This window comes from Lotus japonicus, chromosome 4 (genome assembly GCF_012489685.1).
Source record: "Lotus japonicus ecotype B-129 chromosome 4, LjGifu_v1.2".
Lineage (NCBI taxonomy): Eukaryota > Viridiplantae > Streptophyta > Magnoliopsida > Fabales > Fabaceae > Lotus > Lotus japonicus.
The window spans coordinates 10,321,820-10,337,042 of NC_080044.1; the positions used below are offsets into that span (position 1 = coordinate 10,321,820).

The following is a 15,223-nucleotide window of genomic DNA, read 5'->3' on the forward strand; positions in this document are numbered from 1 at the left end:
GGAATAACAATGGTGATGTTATGGCCGCGGCTGCTCTTGACTCTATAAGTGCAGCTTCTGCATTAATGCCTGAAGCACTAGCGTTCCGATGGTGCGTATCTTTGGCTAAGGACCTTGGATTCTTCCGGGTGGTGTTCGAAACAGATTGTCTCCAATTATTTGAGGCTTGGAAGAAGAATAGGCCAGGAGGTTCTTATTTATTTTCTGGTTTGAATGATTGTCGAGACATGGTCTCTTTCTTTACTAGTTTTGATTTGTCTTTTGTTCGCCGTTCAGGAAACAGTGTGGCTGATTTCTTGGCTAAGAACTCCTCAAAATTTTCCAACGTTGTTTGGATTGAGGAGGTTCCCCCGGAATTGGACCTTTTGGTGACTTCGGATGTATTAGCTTCTATGGCGTTTTGATTTAATATATTATCCATTTTCAAAAAAAAAACAAAGTTTTTGGTATTTTTTGCGAGAACTCTCTAAGTGGGTGAATGCTTGTTTATCATCATACTCTCTAAAGTTTTTGCCACTGCTGGGTTTCGCTGGTCTGTTTTGCTCTACAGCCAGTACCTCTAGACTTGAAGGGAGGAATATGTTGGACAATGTTTTGATTGTCAATTAGTGCTGCCTAAGTTGATTGATTTGAATCAATTTGCTTTCTTTGGAGGGAGGAATATGTTGGACTGTGTTTTGATTGTCAATGAAGTTGTTGATGAAGCAAAGAAGAAAAGAAAGCCAACAATTATCTTCAAGGTGGACTATGAGAAGGCGTATGACTCTGTAAGATGGGATTTTCTCTTATATATGTTACAAAGGATGAATTTTTGTAGCCGGTGGATCAACTGGACTTAAGGTTGCTTGGAATCCAATTCAGTTTCTGTTTTGGTTAATGGTAGCCCTGGACCGGAATTTAAAATGTGGAAGGGATTACACGATATGGAGATCCGTTAGCACCATTTCTCTTTCTAGTGGTTGCGGAAGGCTTAAATGGCCTCCTCAAGAGGGCGGTTCACCTCAATAAATTCATAGGATTCAGGTTGGGTATGCATCAAGAAGTGGAGATCTTAATGGTACAGTTTGCAGACGACACACTCTTTATTGGTGATGCAACGCCACATAATACTCTAACCTTAAAATGTGTTTTAAGATGTTTTGAATTGACTTCTGGTCTGAAGGTCAACTTTTTTAAGAGCAAATTGATTGGGATTGCAATGGGGAATCAGATTCTGAGAGGCTTTGCTAATACACTGCATTGTAGGATCGAGGGCATTACCTTTAAATACCTTAGGTTACCGGTCGGAGGAAACCCAAGAAGGGTGGCTTTTTGGGACCCGGTGGTATCAAGGATAAAGAAGAGATTAGCTCCTTGGAAGAACAAAGTGCTCTCTTTTGGAGGAAGGATTTGTTTGATAAAGAGTGTTCTATCATCACTCCAATTGTTTTTCCTATCATTCTTTAAGGCACCAATGATTGTAATTAACACTTGTCATAAAATCTTGAGAAGATTTCTGTGGGGTGGAGGAGAAGATAACAATAAAATAGCTTGGATAAGTTGGGAGAAAAATATGCAACCCTAAGGAAGAGGGAGGTTTGGGAATCAAGGATTGGGGACGATTCAATAAAGCACTAATAGGAAAATGGAGATGGAGGTATTTGAATGAGAAAGACAGCTTGTGGCATAAGGTGCTTTGTGCAAAGTATAAGGGCCCAAATGTATCTAAAGCTTCTTCGTGGTGGCAAGACCTGAAAATCATGTGCTTCCCACAAGGGAATGATTCGTGGTTTGAGGATCAATTGCGTAGAAAAATAGAAGAAAGTAATGACACTTTCTTTTGGTCTGATGTGTGGCTTAATAATCTGAAACTGAGTGACAGATTTCCAAAGCTGCATTCTTTGTCAACACAAAAGGAGCACTCTATCAAAGAGATGGGATCTTGGCAAAATGGAGCTTGGGGTTTGCACTTTACTTGGAGAAGAGCCTTAAGAGACTTCGAGGTGGAGCTTCTCAATCAGCTATTGAATGTTCTGCAAGTATTTGTACCATCTACGAGCATGGAATGTTTGGATGACTTGTTATAAGTGGTTTGGATTTTCCACGGTTCTTCCAAAGGATGGGAAAGAACATTTCCTGCAGCACATTTACCCATGGAGGTCTAATTCACAAAAATAAGGTGCTTGGGTGGTCTGGACTACGATAATTTGGGCATTATGGAACCTCAGGAATGGACGCATCTTCAGGAATGATCAATTGGACATTGATAAGGTGCTGGATGGGATCCAATTTAGATCATGGAGCTGGCTCAGAGGAAGGAAAAAGACCTTCCATTGCTCGCTCTATGAATGGCAAGTGCAACCAGCTCATCTTATTGCTGCCCTGTAATCAGTGTGCCATATTCTGGTTTTTATATTATCTGTCTGGAAGCACTATTCCTACTTTCGCTGTTGTACCTTCCTGGCTCTTCCTATTGCAGATTCCGTGGAGCTATTAGCACAAGGATTGCCACTGGGACTTCTTAATTTGTTTACAAATTTAGTGGGGAACTAGTTCTATTTTGTTAGTATCTGTTTTGAGTGGGATTTGGTTTGCTCCTACGTGAGTTTTTCTCCTCATGCTGATTTATTTAGAAGTTGGTTCTTTGCTAACTTCTTTGCCTTTTGTAATGGTTGGAGTACCCATAGTATTCCCATATATATATATATATCAACTTTGGCTTACGTAAAATAAAAAAGGCTTAAATGTACTTTTGGACCCTCATGTTTTAACTTTTTGCGATTGTCAACCCTTATCTTTTTTTTCTACGAATGGGAACCCTATTCTTTCAAAACGCTGCACCGTTTACCCTTCTGTCCAAATCCTCAAAAACATGACGGAACACGCTGATATGGCCTTCCACGTGGATAAAAGGGGGATTTAAAAAAATGGCTTAAATGCACTTTTGGACCCTTAAGTTTACATTTTTTGCGATTGTTGACCCTGATCTTATTTTTAGTTTGAATGGAGACCCTAATCTTTTAAAACGTTGCACTGTTTACCCTTCCGTCGGAAGGCCAGGTAAGTGGGTTCTGTCAAGTTTTTGACGGATTTGGACGGAAGGGTAAACGGTGCAACATTTTAAAAGATTAGGGTCTCCATTCGTAGAAAAATAAGATCAGGGTCAACAATCGCAGATTATATAAACTTGGGGGTCCAAAAGTGCATTTAAGCCAATAAAAAACCTTTACACTTGAAATCTCTTTATGTTTTATAGTCTAGTTTATCCTTTTTTTTTCTTTATCAATTTAACTTTGGTCAGCTTGCACATTCTCGACAACTCCATCTGCTTTTCATATGGAGATTCTCTGATGTAGGGTAGAAGGCACTGCCCCTACTCCATGGATCCATTCTCTGCCTAATAAAAGGTTGTAGTTGGCCTTTGAAGGCACAACAATGAACAAGGTCGATCTACTTACTGTCCCCACTGTTATATTCAGCATGATCGCACCCATGGATGTGCTGGTTTTGCCTTCATAGTCTGATAAGACCATGTCATGGGGAATCAAATCTGTCTCTGTGTTTACCGTGATATTTGGTAAACAAACATCTTCCAAGTTCAATTGGAAAAAGTTTAAGATTTTTGCGAATTAAGGGCTCTTTTGGGAAAACGTATTGTCAAAGCGCTTGTGAAATTGAGTTTTTCGACAACCGTGTGTCAAGGGATAAAAAAAAATAAAAATTCGAAGACAAAACACAAGGCAATCAAAAGTGCTTGAGGATAAAATTCACTAATTGAGAAAAGCTTTACATAAATCCAAACTCATAAGTTCGACAGCAAATCTAACGAAAGTAACAACGACAACAAATTCGAAAATCTAAGTGCAGAAATTGTAAACAGCTGGTTCGGCAACATACTCCTCCATGATCACGTTAGGCTCGTTGAGTCTCATTGATGCGGACATGAGAGCTTTTTTAGTGATGTTTTAGAGCCGAGTTGGGAACCCCTTTTCTGAATTGGATTCTCCTATTTATAGAGCTTCATGTCCCGCGTGTCCTTGGCGGTTTTCTTCCTTATTGTATGGGTTAGTGGGTCTGATTTCCCCCCACGATCTGATGCTTGCCCCGGAAGTTCCCTGCATAGTTGTGGAGATCGTGTTCTTCAACTGCTTCAACTGCTTATTGGCCACGTACTCAGCCTTCTCAGTCAATGCTGCACGTGTTAAATATGCCCGTGTTTGTAGCAACGGTTACCAGTGTCCCTTTGTCGAATTCGACTACCTCTTTAACTTGGCGTTTTTTCTTAATTCCTTTGGTCCATTTTCGACTGCCTCATGCGTTTTGGGCCAAATATTTTGGGCTAACAATATTTTATTTCATTAAATAAAAAATGAGTGTTGCTATATCTTACGAAGAAATCTTTAAACAAATCAAACGAATTACTATAAACAGATAAAAGTGGAGAGAGAAACTGATTAAAATTTGCAGTTTTGATAAATACTACCATCTTATATAACTATTAATAGTCCAAAATAACATTCTTAACTTTCATATCATACTAACCATCATTACTCAGAAAAAATATCTCATCACTTATTACAACAACATCGCGTGTCAACTACAGGAAAGATGAAGCCATAACACGTGCCCCCACTCTTGTATCCGAAGATATGGCACAGCTGATTGCATTTTACATTTGAGTTACAACCGTGTCCAAAGCATTTTAAGCCTGGAGGATCAAAGTCATTAATCTCAAAACCTATCGCTAGTCCTGCATCTATCATAAAGAAAATTTAAATTTTAATGCACAAATAGTTTATATATATATAATAAAAAATAATTATATAACTTAATAGTTCATGAGAACAACTTTTTTCAGATGAAATCACAGATAAACACAAAATTCCTCCCAAGGCATCCCCATGTAACAAAACAAAAAACACAGCCCAACACCTTAAAAGAATTAGAAAACAAAAAATCCAACACACCTCAGAGAAGTAGATATATAACCACCCAATATGACTTTATGAAATAGCAAATTATCATTTATCATCTAATATGTTGGGTGCATCTGCCGATAAAATTTATAAACATTAAATCTCCTAAAAAACTTATTAAATACTACTTAATTTACAACACAAGACAAATGTTTTTATTTTTTATCACTAGATAATAATATTTAAATTATATATCATATTTGAATTTTAGTTGGTAAATTGTTCTTTAGAATGCATCATGAAATCAAATAAATGTTTTACACCATACCTGAAACCAAAATCAAAGCAAGGAATATAGTCAAGAGCTGAGATGGATAGATGTACGCCACCATTTTGAAGGTTTTCAAGTTCTATATATATATATATATATATATATATATATATATATATATATATATATATATATATATATATATATATATATATATATATATATATATATATATATATATTGTTTTCTCACAAGATCTCTAGTGTGTCTTGCTCATTATTTATAGTGTATCGGGATCATATAGAGTATCACCTCTTGTTGAGTGGGGCATATCTAGATTCTTAGAAAAATTAAACATTTTAATAAATATATTATATTATTTATGACTGAAAAATATTATAAATTTATAAAATATAATGTAAGATATAACAGCTGTAAAAAAGATACCACAGTTTAATATATAATGATATAATGTAAAAGTTAAATGTGAAGATAGGAACTAATTAAATATTTTAAAAATAATATATTTTTTAGTTGATGACTAGATGTTTGAGGACCTCAATTATCCACCATTTTTGTTACACGTTGTTGATATGATATATTTATTATTATTTGAAAATTTAATAGAAAAACTTGATATAAATTTTTTATACCAATTTATACCTTTAATACAAAAATTGTATTTGAATGTGATAGTTAATAATTGAAGGTATTTTTAATAATTTCTAATTTTTTTTTCGGCTACAATAATTTCTAAATTTAATTCCCAAGTTGTTATCATAATTAACAATTTTTTGAATTAATTTTACTTTGTATTGTCTTAGTAAAATACTATTATATTTTGGTGTTAATATACAACTGGAAGTATTACATATCAAATAAATAATTAATTATCACTAATGGAAAGTCAAGTTTATATCACACTAGGATAGAGCCCGTTTGCCCGTGCGATGCACGGGTAATTTTTTACCAAATCAATTGTTAATTATGATTATTGACTATTTGTTATACATTGAATAATACAATGATGTATTTATTAAGACATACAATTTTAATTAGTGAAACACTTATATGTTATTGTTATCTTTCCTTTATGTTTCATCTTTTCATTTTACATAGACATTAATTGAATAGCGCTGCAATATTAAGTTTGGTTCACCCTTTACAGTTATTATGAAGCTTGTGGGTGTGATTTCCAGCGCAATTTTGCATGTAAAAGATAAACAAATAATTCATATAAAGAAGTATGAATAAGGTATATATTGGTTCGCCCTTTACAGTTATTATGTTGCTCAAATGTTGGTTTATTCAATTAGTACCCATCCTTAGAGAGAAAAAAAATTAGAAAATCATACAAACTAATTGTTGTGAATCTTTTGAAAAAAAATTCTTGAAGACAATGTTGTTAGTAACATCTTGTATAAATTGTTTGAGTCGAATGCTTGGTATAGAATCATATAAACATATGGAATGTACTACCTTCGTTCCTTATTAACTGTCCACTTTGGAGAAAAAAATTTGTTCCTATATATATGTCCACTTAGAGTTTCAAGAGAGCATTAAATGATGTTTTTCCAAGAAATGTCATTGCAGGAACGATAAATGAGGAAAGATAAAATACAATTTAAAGGGTGAAATAGGAAAACAAATAATACTTTTTATGAAAAGTAACAAAATTAATTGCACTCTTAATATGTGTGTTTCTTCTCTTCCTGGACAGTTAAGTAGGAACGTAACAACTAAGAGAAAATTTGGTTTCACTATTGCTGTGAATGTATTGATTGTGTTCCTTTTGAATATACCAAATTTGCATTTAAAATAAGGAATGGATATCGATGCTCCTTCTACATGGATATTAAATGATCAAGAACAATCGTAAAATAAACTATTGCTTTATGTTTCTAAGAAATTCGTTGTTGAAAAATTCACACATTTATAAAAAGGAACCTAATATGCACCATTTTTTGGTGGTTTAATTTTACACCACCTACTTTGACTGGGTATAGCAGGTCAACACATTATTTTTTTTAAGAAAAAATATCATCAAAAATTTGTCATATATTAAATATCTTTAAAAAAAGATGTGTTGACCTGTTATAGCAGGTTAAAAAAAGTGGTCTAAAATTAGACTACTTTAAAAGTGGTCCACATTATGGGTCACCTTATAAAAATCGATGTTATCTAATATTAATGTCCATTATCTACAGATGATTAAGAGAATGGAACATAAATAAATATTTGTGCAAATTTAATACAAATCTATAACTTAATCCAATTTAAAATATCATTTTAAATATATGGAGTATAATTTATGTTTCTCTCAACAAATGCAGATGCAGAATAAGTTTGTTATAAATGATAAATACTTGGGTATGAATTAATTTATCTTTAACAGTTATTGATTAATCAACAATTAGAGGAACATTCGCCATTACATAAGGAAAAATAAATTGTTTTAGTCACACATTACTACAACTAAAACATTGAACACAAAGTTAAAACTAATACATCTTTTCCTAACCATACGACAACAATCTAAGGAAAGTAAATGTTAGGGACTTCACATAAACTCAGAATTTGAGAACCTAGCTGGTGGCTTCTGTATGGGTCTCTCCATTCACATGTAATTCACATACACCAGCAACATTAGGCAAGTGTCAACTTTAGACAATAGTGCTTAAAAAAAAACCTTAGATAATAGTCACAGTAATGGACCACAAAAGAATCAGGCTTCTACAGGTATAGTAAGACTGAAAAGTAATATAATAAGAGGCCAAATATAAAACGCCAAGATAAACATAAAATCTTAACAGCACATTCAGCCTCTATAATATGGATGGACACTTGTACAGGTATCAGATAACTTTATTTTTTTTCACTTCTAGAAGAATCTCAGCTTGACACTCAAAAAAAGTAAACATGTATATTATCAACCTAATTATCCAATTGTTGCAAGAAAAATGGTGGGTGCGCAAACATGAATGGTAATAAGAGGGAGAAAAATAAAAGCTCAAGACTTAAATCAACACATCTTAGATGCTCATCAGGATCAACATATAATCCAAGAGAACACACAAAACTACAGGCAACCCTATTGAAATAGAAAAAAAGATCAAACACAATTGCAACAGAAAGAATTACTGAGGCAAATACATACAATACTTTTATTACAGACCTTCTAGCTTATCAAATGTCTCCTCATCAATCTTGCATCCAAGTCCAGAGTACATCTCATCTCACAATCACGAGAAATACTGGAAAAAAAAAATCTTCTTAGTTTCCTCTTCACTGAAAATCAAGAAAAATGAAACTCAGACAAAACTATCAGTCCCATTATCAAAAGTTGTTTTCTTGCTTAAAAAAGTAACCCAAAAAAACACAGTCAAGCATAAAGTTTTGAAAGCAGTTAGCTAGATGAGATTGACTTTTGGGGAGTTTGATTAATACTATAGGTTGTTAAGGAGATGCCCCTGTGTTCCGAGCAACTACCAAGGAGAAGTCATCACTTCTCCAATTAGTGGAGTTGTTAAGGTGAAATATCCATTATATAGATTTTAGAGTCATATACAATTATCAAGAATAAAAGCTAAGAACCAAATATCTTCAATTTGAACAATTCAGAAATTGAAGTAAACAAAGAAATCATAAATCATGAGCAAAATAAAATGATGAAGTACATAGAAGGTGACGTAAAAGAACTAAATATAATTTAAAATCAAGTGGATTAGAATTTAGAATTAATAAATTGGTAAACACCAATTAAAAGTTCACTCATTCTAATTTCAATGTGTAAAGCAGCAAAGACCAGCAAATAACACTTTCTTCAAGTGAGAGAAGTCCACCCTTAGGAATGACCAACCAACCTAAAACACTCTTTACATAATTTTTTCCTACCTAACCTTCTTCCCTCCCTTCTTTTAATATTTTCTACCAACAAAAGTTAAACCTCAAAATATTAGTAACCATAGGAGGCAAACAGAATGTTTAGCAACTTAGCAAGTGTATTCACGTTCTCTAAAGTAATGATCTTATATAGAAACATGGAATAAAATGGTACATGACATGAGGTGTCTCCTATTCTAAAATTTGGTTTCTCTACTTGCCATGTTCTCCCATTCTCTTTGTAGCATAGTTGGAAACTAATTTAGGATTTCATAGTTGGATAGATCAATATAACACAAACCTTTCAAGCAATGAGGTATGATTGTTGAGTTCTCCAATATGAAACTTTAAGCCTTTCAACTTTAATAGTCATAAGAACTCCAACTATAAAAGCATCAAAGTGGGCATACATTGGATGATTAGATCAGCAGATTGGGAAACTTTAGAATAAGATTAGGAAAAAATAATGCAACAGGGAAACAACAACACTTTCAACTACAAATCATAAAAAACAGCTTATCTGACACACCAAACCAATTAACTCTTGTGAGTATGACTAAGAAATAGACAAACATACCAATAGGAAAATAGAGTGGAGATGCAGGGACAACTTGTGCCATCTTCCCCTCCTTGTACTTCTGAAGTATAAAAGTTAACTTCCCATGACAATAGAGTCAGTAATATTGTTCTTGCATTGTCTGATAAATCAAGAATGAAAAATCAGAATAACTCTAAGTGAAATGAAATTTTAGAGTTTAATCAAGAAGAAAATGATGAGCATTTTGAAGGGGGGAAAATTCAGCTTCAAATGTATTTCCTTTCTTTGATTTAAAGTGAAACCAGTCACATGAAAAACATCCTAGAAAAAATGAAGCAGCAGAACCACCTCACCTTTAGGAAAGGTCCTATCTTTCGAACAGCTAAAAAATGAGATTAAAAAACAATCTTACAAAATAAACCCACCTTAGACTTATATAAACACATAGATTAACAGTGGTTCCGCTTTAATTTCCTCCTTGTTTAGCCTTAGATTTGTCTCCTTCCCGCTGAGCCTATCAGTTAAAGGTGAGCCTATAACATATCTTCTCTAGCATCACTAATCCATATATTGACTCTCTTACTTTCTTAAATTTAAATAAAAATGACACCTGGCACATGCTTTGTGCTCGAATGCCAACTATTTACGGACACAATAAATTTAATTAATATGGTGCTTGTTAAGACTATCAAAAGTTCTTACCTCTCTACTCAAGAAGAATTTCATATTTTTAAAGAGACTTTTACATTCTAATGTATATAGGTCCTCTTCAACTTCATGACCTGCGACTTCGTCAACCAGTTGCATTAGTGCACCAGGTTCATTAGAAGGAAGTTGATGCTGAAGTTGAGCAAGTCTTAGTTCAGAATGTTCTTTTTCAGTTACAGCCCTATTTTGCTTGGATTCCACTTGTTCAGATCCAGCTAAATGAGAAGCTTTGGAATTCAATAAAGAGGGTTTGGGATCAGCATTGGCATATCTTGACAGTGCATATAGATCTGCATAATTTGAAAAGAAAATTGGTCAGCAGAAACATATGATATTAGTAGCAATTCAAATTTCTAAAGTTCAATTTAAGTTGAGTAAATGGTACCTGTTGCCAAAGCTTCCAACTGAGGATCGAGTATGGGGGTACTTCAAATTTATAGAATGATAGAGCCGGAAATTAACAAAACTGAGAAGAGGCTGCGGAAATTCATTAAATAAGTTTAACAAATCAGGAAAAAAAACTAACTAAATCAATTAGGAGATGTATGTCAGTTTGGTTAACTAAATTGGGTTTATACATGACCCTGACACAACAGTTGAACACTTGAACTTATTTAATACAACATGATTCAAATATTTAGATTAATAGTCCTATTAATTGAGATGACATATATCAATGGGTGAACAGAATGACAATACTAAATAGAAACATGAATACGAAACTGACCTTGTATAATTGCAGAAAACTTAGCATGGCCTGCACAAGCAATATAATCAATCCATAATCCATATCCATATCCATACCATGTACAAATTTAGATTAAAAACATTACAAAAGCTTTCTATAGAATCCCAAAAACACAGGATCACAAACAAATTGGCTTTATAGTCTGTCATTTCTATTCTTATTTGGCCAGAAAGCTTTCTTGACAGTATAAGCTAGGACCTAACAATTCAGTAACATAAGCCAACACCAAGGGTAACCAAAGCCAACAAATTAACATATGCATTTCATGACCACAGTATCTAGAAACATATTCATTTCCCAAGGCCATATCCACCAAATCACCTAGATACAGAAGCAATGATCATTTCCTCCACAGCCAAATACACCAATTTGCAATATAACCTGGAATGCTTCGTACCAGCACAGAATCAAAGCTTCAAATGGTTTGAAGGATTCCTTGAAATACCTTCCAAGTTCCCATGGAAAAAAAAGCTATGTAGATAACCCCACTAACAGATGATAAGGCTTTTCAATAAAAAAAAACTAACAAAAATCTAACACTATTTCCAGAACCCACAACAAAAAGTTTCATACTTCTCTCTCTCTCTCTCTCAAGAGTATAAGTTTTGCTCCCTTTTAAGAAGGGGGTAAAAATAAACACCTTTCTCACACAATGATTTTTCTATTTTTTATCTTATATCAATTGATATTCATACATCGAAGTCGAACACAACACATACATAGTCTCCAAAAATTATTTAGATAACATGAAGTATAACAAATATAGAGACTACTGTTCTTACCAGACACAGATATCACCCACAAAATGAATGTGCGTTGGTCCTTATTACCACTTATGTGAAATGTGGTGGAGTGAATTGTGGTGGGGTGAGGGTTGTGTGAATGGTGGTAGAGGAAGTGTTGTGTGAGTATTTATAGGCAAATTTGAGGAAACATTCAAATGAGAAAAGGTTGTGTGCAACCTTCCACCTATAACCCTAAACCTCTACAAACCTAGTCCCAAATTCACATGAGAATGGAACGACAGATGAAAAAGCTATACCAAATCCCCCAAAAAAATGCACATGTAATCAACAATATTAGATAAAAAATTCGTAAAAAGGACGAAATTAGGATGAAACGTATAAAGAGGTGCTAAGCTACAGTGTAGTGAAGTTCAAGAAAGAACTGTAACGATGCCTTACCTATGTAATGGTTGATGGGCCGACGTGATGGCCAACGCCGAAGAAGCCATGTGAAGGCGCCGGAGATCGTGGAAGGAAATCTTCTATGACCAGTGACGTCAAAAACAGATGGCACGAGGGAAATTGGTGACGTTGATACAGTGGGGGAAGCAAGAAATTGGGGGAAAAGGACGGGTTTGCATGGGGAAGGATCACAGAAAGGAAAGGGGACGACACAACCCCATGGATTCCGGGGAGGATAAAGGCGGAACGGGGAAGCTCTCGAGTTGGAGAAGAGGGAGAGAAACAATGTAGAGTGTAAAACGATGTCGTTTTCCAGGCTCCGGTTGAAAAAAAAATAAACAGATACGTTAAAAGAGCAGGACAGGTGGCGAAACGCCATTGGAGGTCTTTTAGGAATAGTATAAAGCAAACTGAAGAATAAGAAGTAGTAGATACATACATTATTAGATATAATATTGGAAAAATATTATATGTGCATTTACTTATCTTCATATGTCCAACCAATATACTTAATTTCAGTAAAAGTTACAAAAATGACCTTCAAGGAATTGGTTGACAAGTGTCACAGCCACAATATTTTGAAATTTTGGGTAAAAAGAACAACATTATCCAAAACAATTATACACATGTCATTCCAAGAATCAATTTCATCTCACCCCCTCTCTGGCTGACAAGTGTCACAGTCACAGCAACTCACACAAATTAATTATTTGCACTGATTTCCCTATATATTGGTTTGTTTGTCCCCCATTAAATGAAATTTTCAAAATCATTTCCTATAAATCAACCTTCTTATTGCTAATTTCATCTCATATTCATTAAAATAGTTTTAAAAGTATTTTATTACACATCAATCCTAGGCCAAAAATTCAAATAGTCATGCAATTAATTCTGAGCCAAAATTACGTTACTAACTTTATTTATAATTGCATGGTTTCCAATTTTAAAACAACAATTAAGATGATTAATGATTCTAAAATAATTAATCCAAATGAGTTTTATTTCCCTAATAACAAACTTTATATAAACTAATTAATGACGTGAATCAGTGCAAATATGTTTTGAAATAATTTCCTTTTTTAAAATGAAGAAAAAAACGTTTTAAATAATACATTACTTATTAAATTCATTAGCTATCTATTTAAGGAAATTATTTTTTGCAATTAATTATTTGTTTCCTTCAAATTCTTTAAATAAACCACTTAATTAAATTAATTTGTATTTACACTCATAAAATGACTTAAATGCAATATTAAATAAATGGTATATCCGTTTTTTTAAATCTCATTTGAAATAATTTATTACATTTTAATGCAATGAAAATTTGTTTAAGGAAATTCTTTTTCGAATTTCATTGATTAATTCTAAACAGTTTAATTATAACCGTTTATTACCATCACTTAATTTAATTATGTATCATTGACAATTTTAAACATTTAATTCGTTGACATATTTAAAAACATCATAATACAACATTTAATACTAATTAATATTTAAAAAACTGAAAACGCTGATTTCATTATTTAACATAAATTTAATTGAATTGAATTAAAAGTATTTTATTACACATCAATCCTAGGCCAAAAATTCAAATAGTCATGCAATTAATTCTGAGCCAAAATTACGTTATTAACTTTATTTATAATTAATGGTTTCCAATTTAAAAGCAATAATTAAGGTGATTAATGATTCTAAAATAACTAATCCAAGTAAGTAATATTTCCCTAATTACAAAGTCATTAATTTTCGAAAAAATCAAAATAATTAAACAGTATTTGCGTGTGTGGAATACCACAAAATAAAGTTGATTATATGTTTGTATAATCATTAAATAGAAATACGGTTGTATGTACTATACTGTACGAACTATGTACCTTGGTAAATTAATACACTTGATTTTTTGGTTGCCTAATAAAACTGTTTTTGAATTAAAAATACATATTCTATTTGGGAATGGAATATTCTTGACAACTTTAGTCATCATTAACCCTAATTTCAACTATATATACCCCCTTATGTTACATTTCTCCTCCATCATTCCATCCATTTTTCAGCACTTGATATATTTGAAATTAACCTTTCTTCTGATGGCTTCAAGAATCGACGATATGGCCAAAATCGATGCCTCCAAAGAGACCTGGACAATTGTTGCGAAAATCAATCGTCTATGGCTAAGTCCGAGCTTATATGGCTCAAAGATACCCTTTTCAATGGACATGATACTTATGGATGACAAGGTATAACACTTTTTTTTTTGAATCACTCAGATTTAATGTAATCTTTCGAATGCATTCATAAATTGCTTAGTTTGTAAACTTTTAAAATTTCAGGGCTGTAAGATTCATGCTACAGTTAGGAAGACTTTGATTTATCGATTTCAGTCTTTGCTAACTGAAGGAAAAGTATACCAGATTTCATTATTTGGTGTTGGTGAAAGCGGTCGTGATTTTTCACCCAACCGAGCATCCATTCAAGATCAACTTTGATATTCAGACTACTGTACGATTGCTTCCTAACAAGGCTATCAACTTAACCCCGTACTCTTTCGTTCCACTTGGTGACATAATGTATAAGGACCTTGATACATCATTCCTTATAGGTATTAACTCTTATGTAGCCTTTTGAGTTTTTGAAAAATTGTTATTAATTTTCCTTACATTTTTTTTTGTATTTCACCAGATGTAATTGGAATTCTGGCTAGAGCAAGTGGAGAACAAGAGTTCGAGAAAGATGGTACTAAACAAAAAAGGATAACTATTGAACATGACCAAGATGGGTACACCTCATGTTCTTTGCTTATTCAATTGATCGATCCTAATTTTATGTATACGAAAATTAATTTTAATAACTATTTTTGTGATTAGGGTTCGGGTTGAATGTGTTTTTTTTGGAAAATATGTTGCTGAAGTCGTTGGTTATCTTTCATCTGTTGATGCAACCAATGCTGTTGTGGTTGTGCAATGTGGCAAGATAAAGGCGGTGAGAATAAATTAA

The 15,223-nt window shown here is 33.2% G+C and overlaps 1 protein-coding gene, 1 long non-coding RNA gene and 1 pseudogene across 2 annotated transcripts; 2 read left to right on the forward strand and 1 right to left on the reverse strand.

Moving 5' to 3' along the window:
• On the forward strand, positions 1-449 carry LOC130711024 (uncharacterized). Its single transcript, XR_009010539.1, has 2 exons — positions 1-189; positions 277-449. It is a non-coding gene; the product is annotated as an uncharacterized LOC130711024 (long non-coding RNA).
• A 7,127-nt stretch (positions 450-7,576) lies between these two features.
• On the reverse strand, positions 7,577-12,204 carry LOC130711023 (pescadillo homolog; annotated as a pseudogene).
• Positions 12,205-14,337: 2,133 nt separating this feature from the next.
• LOC130712269 (uncharacterized) lies at positions 14,338-15,223 on the forward strand. Its single transcript, XM_057562102.1, has 4 exons — positions 14,338-14,466; positions 14,560-14,659; positions 14,909-15,005; positions 15,094-15,223. The coding sequence occupies exons 1-4, from the start codon at positions 14,338-14,340 to the stop codon at positions 15,221-15,223; spliced, it is 456 nt and encodes a 151-aa protein (XP_057418085.1).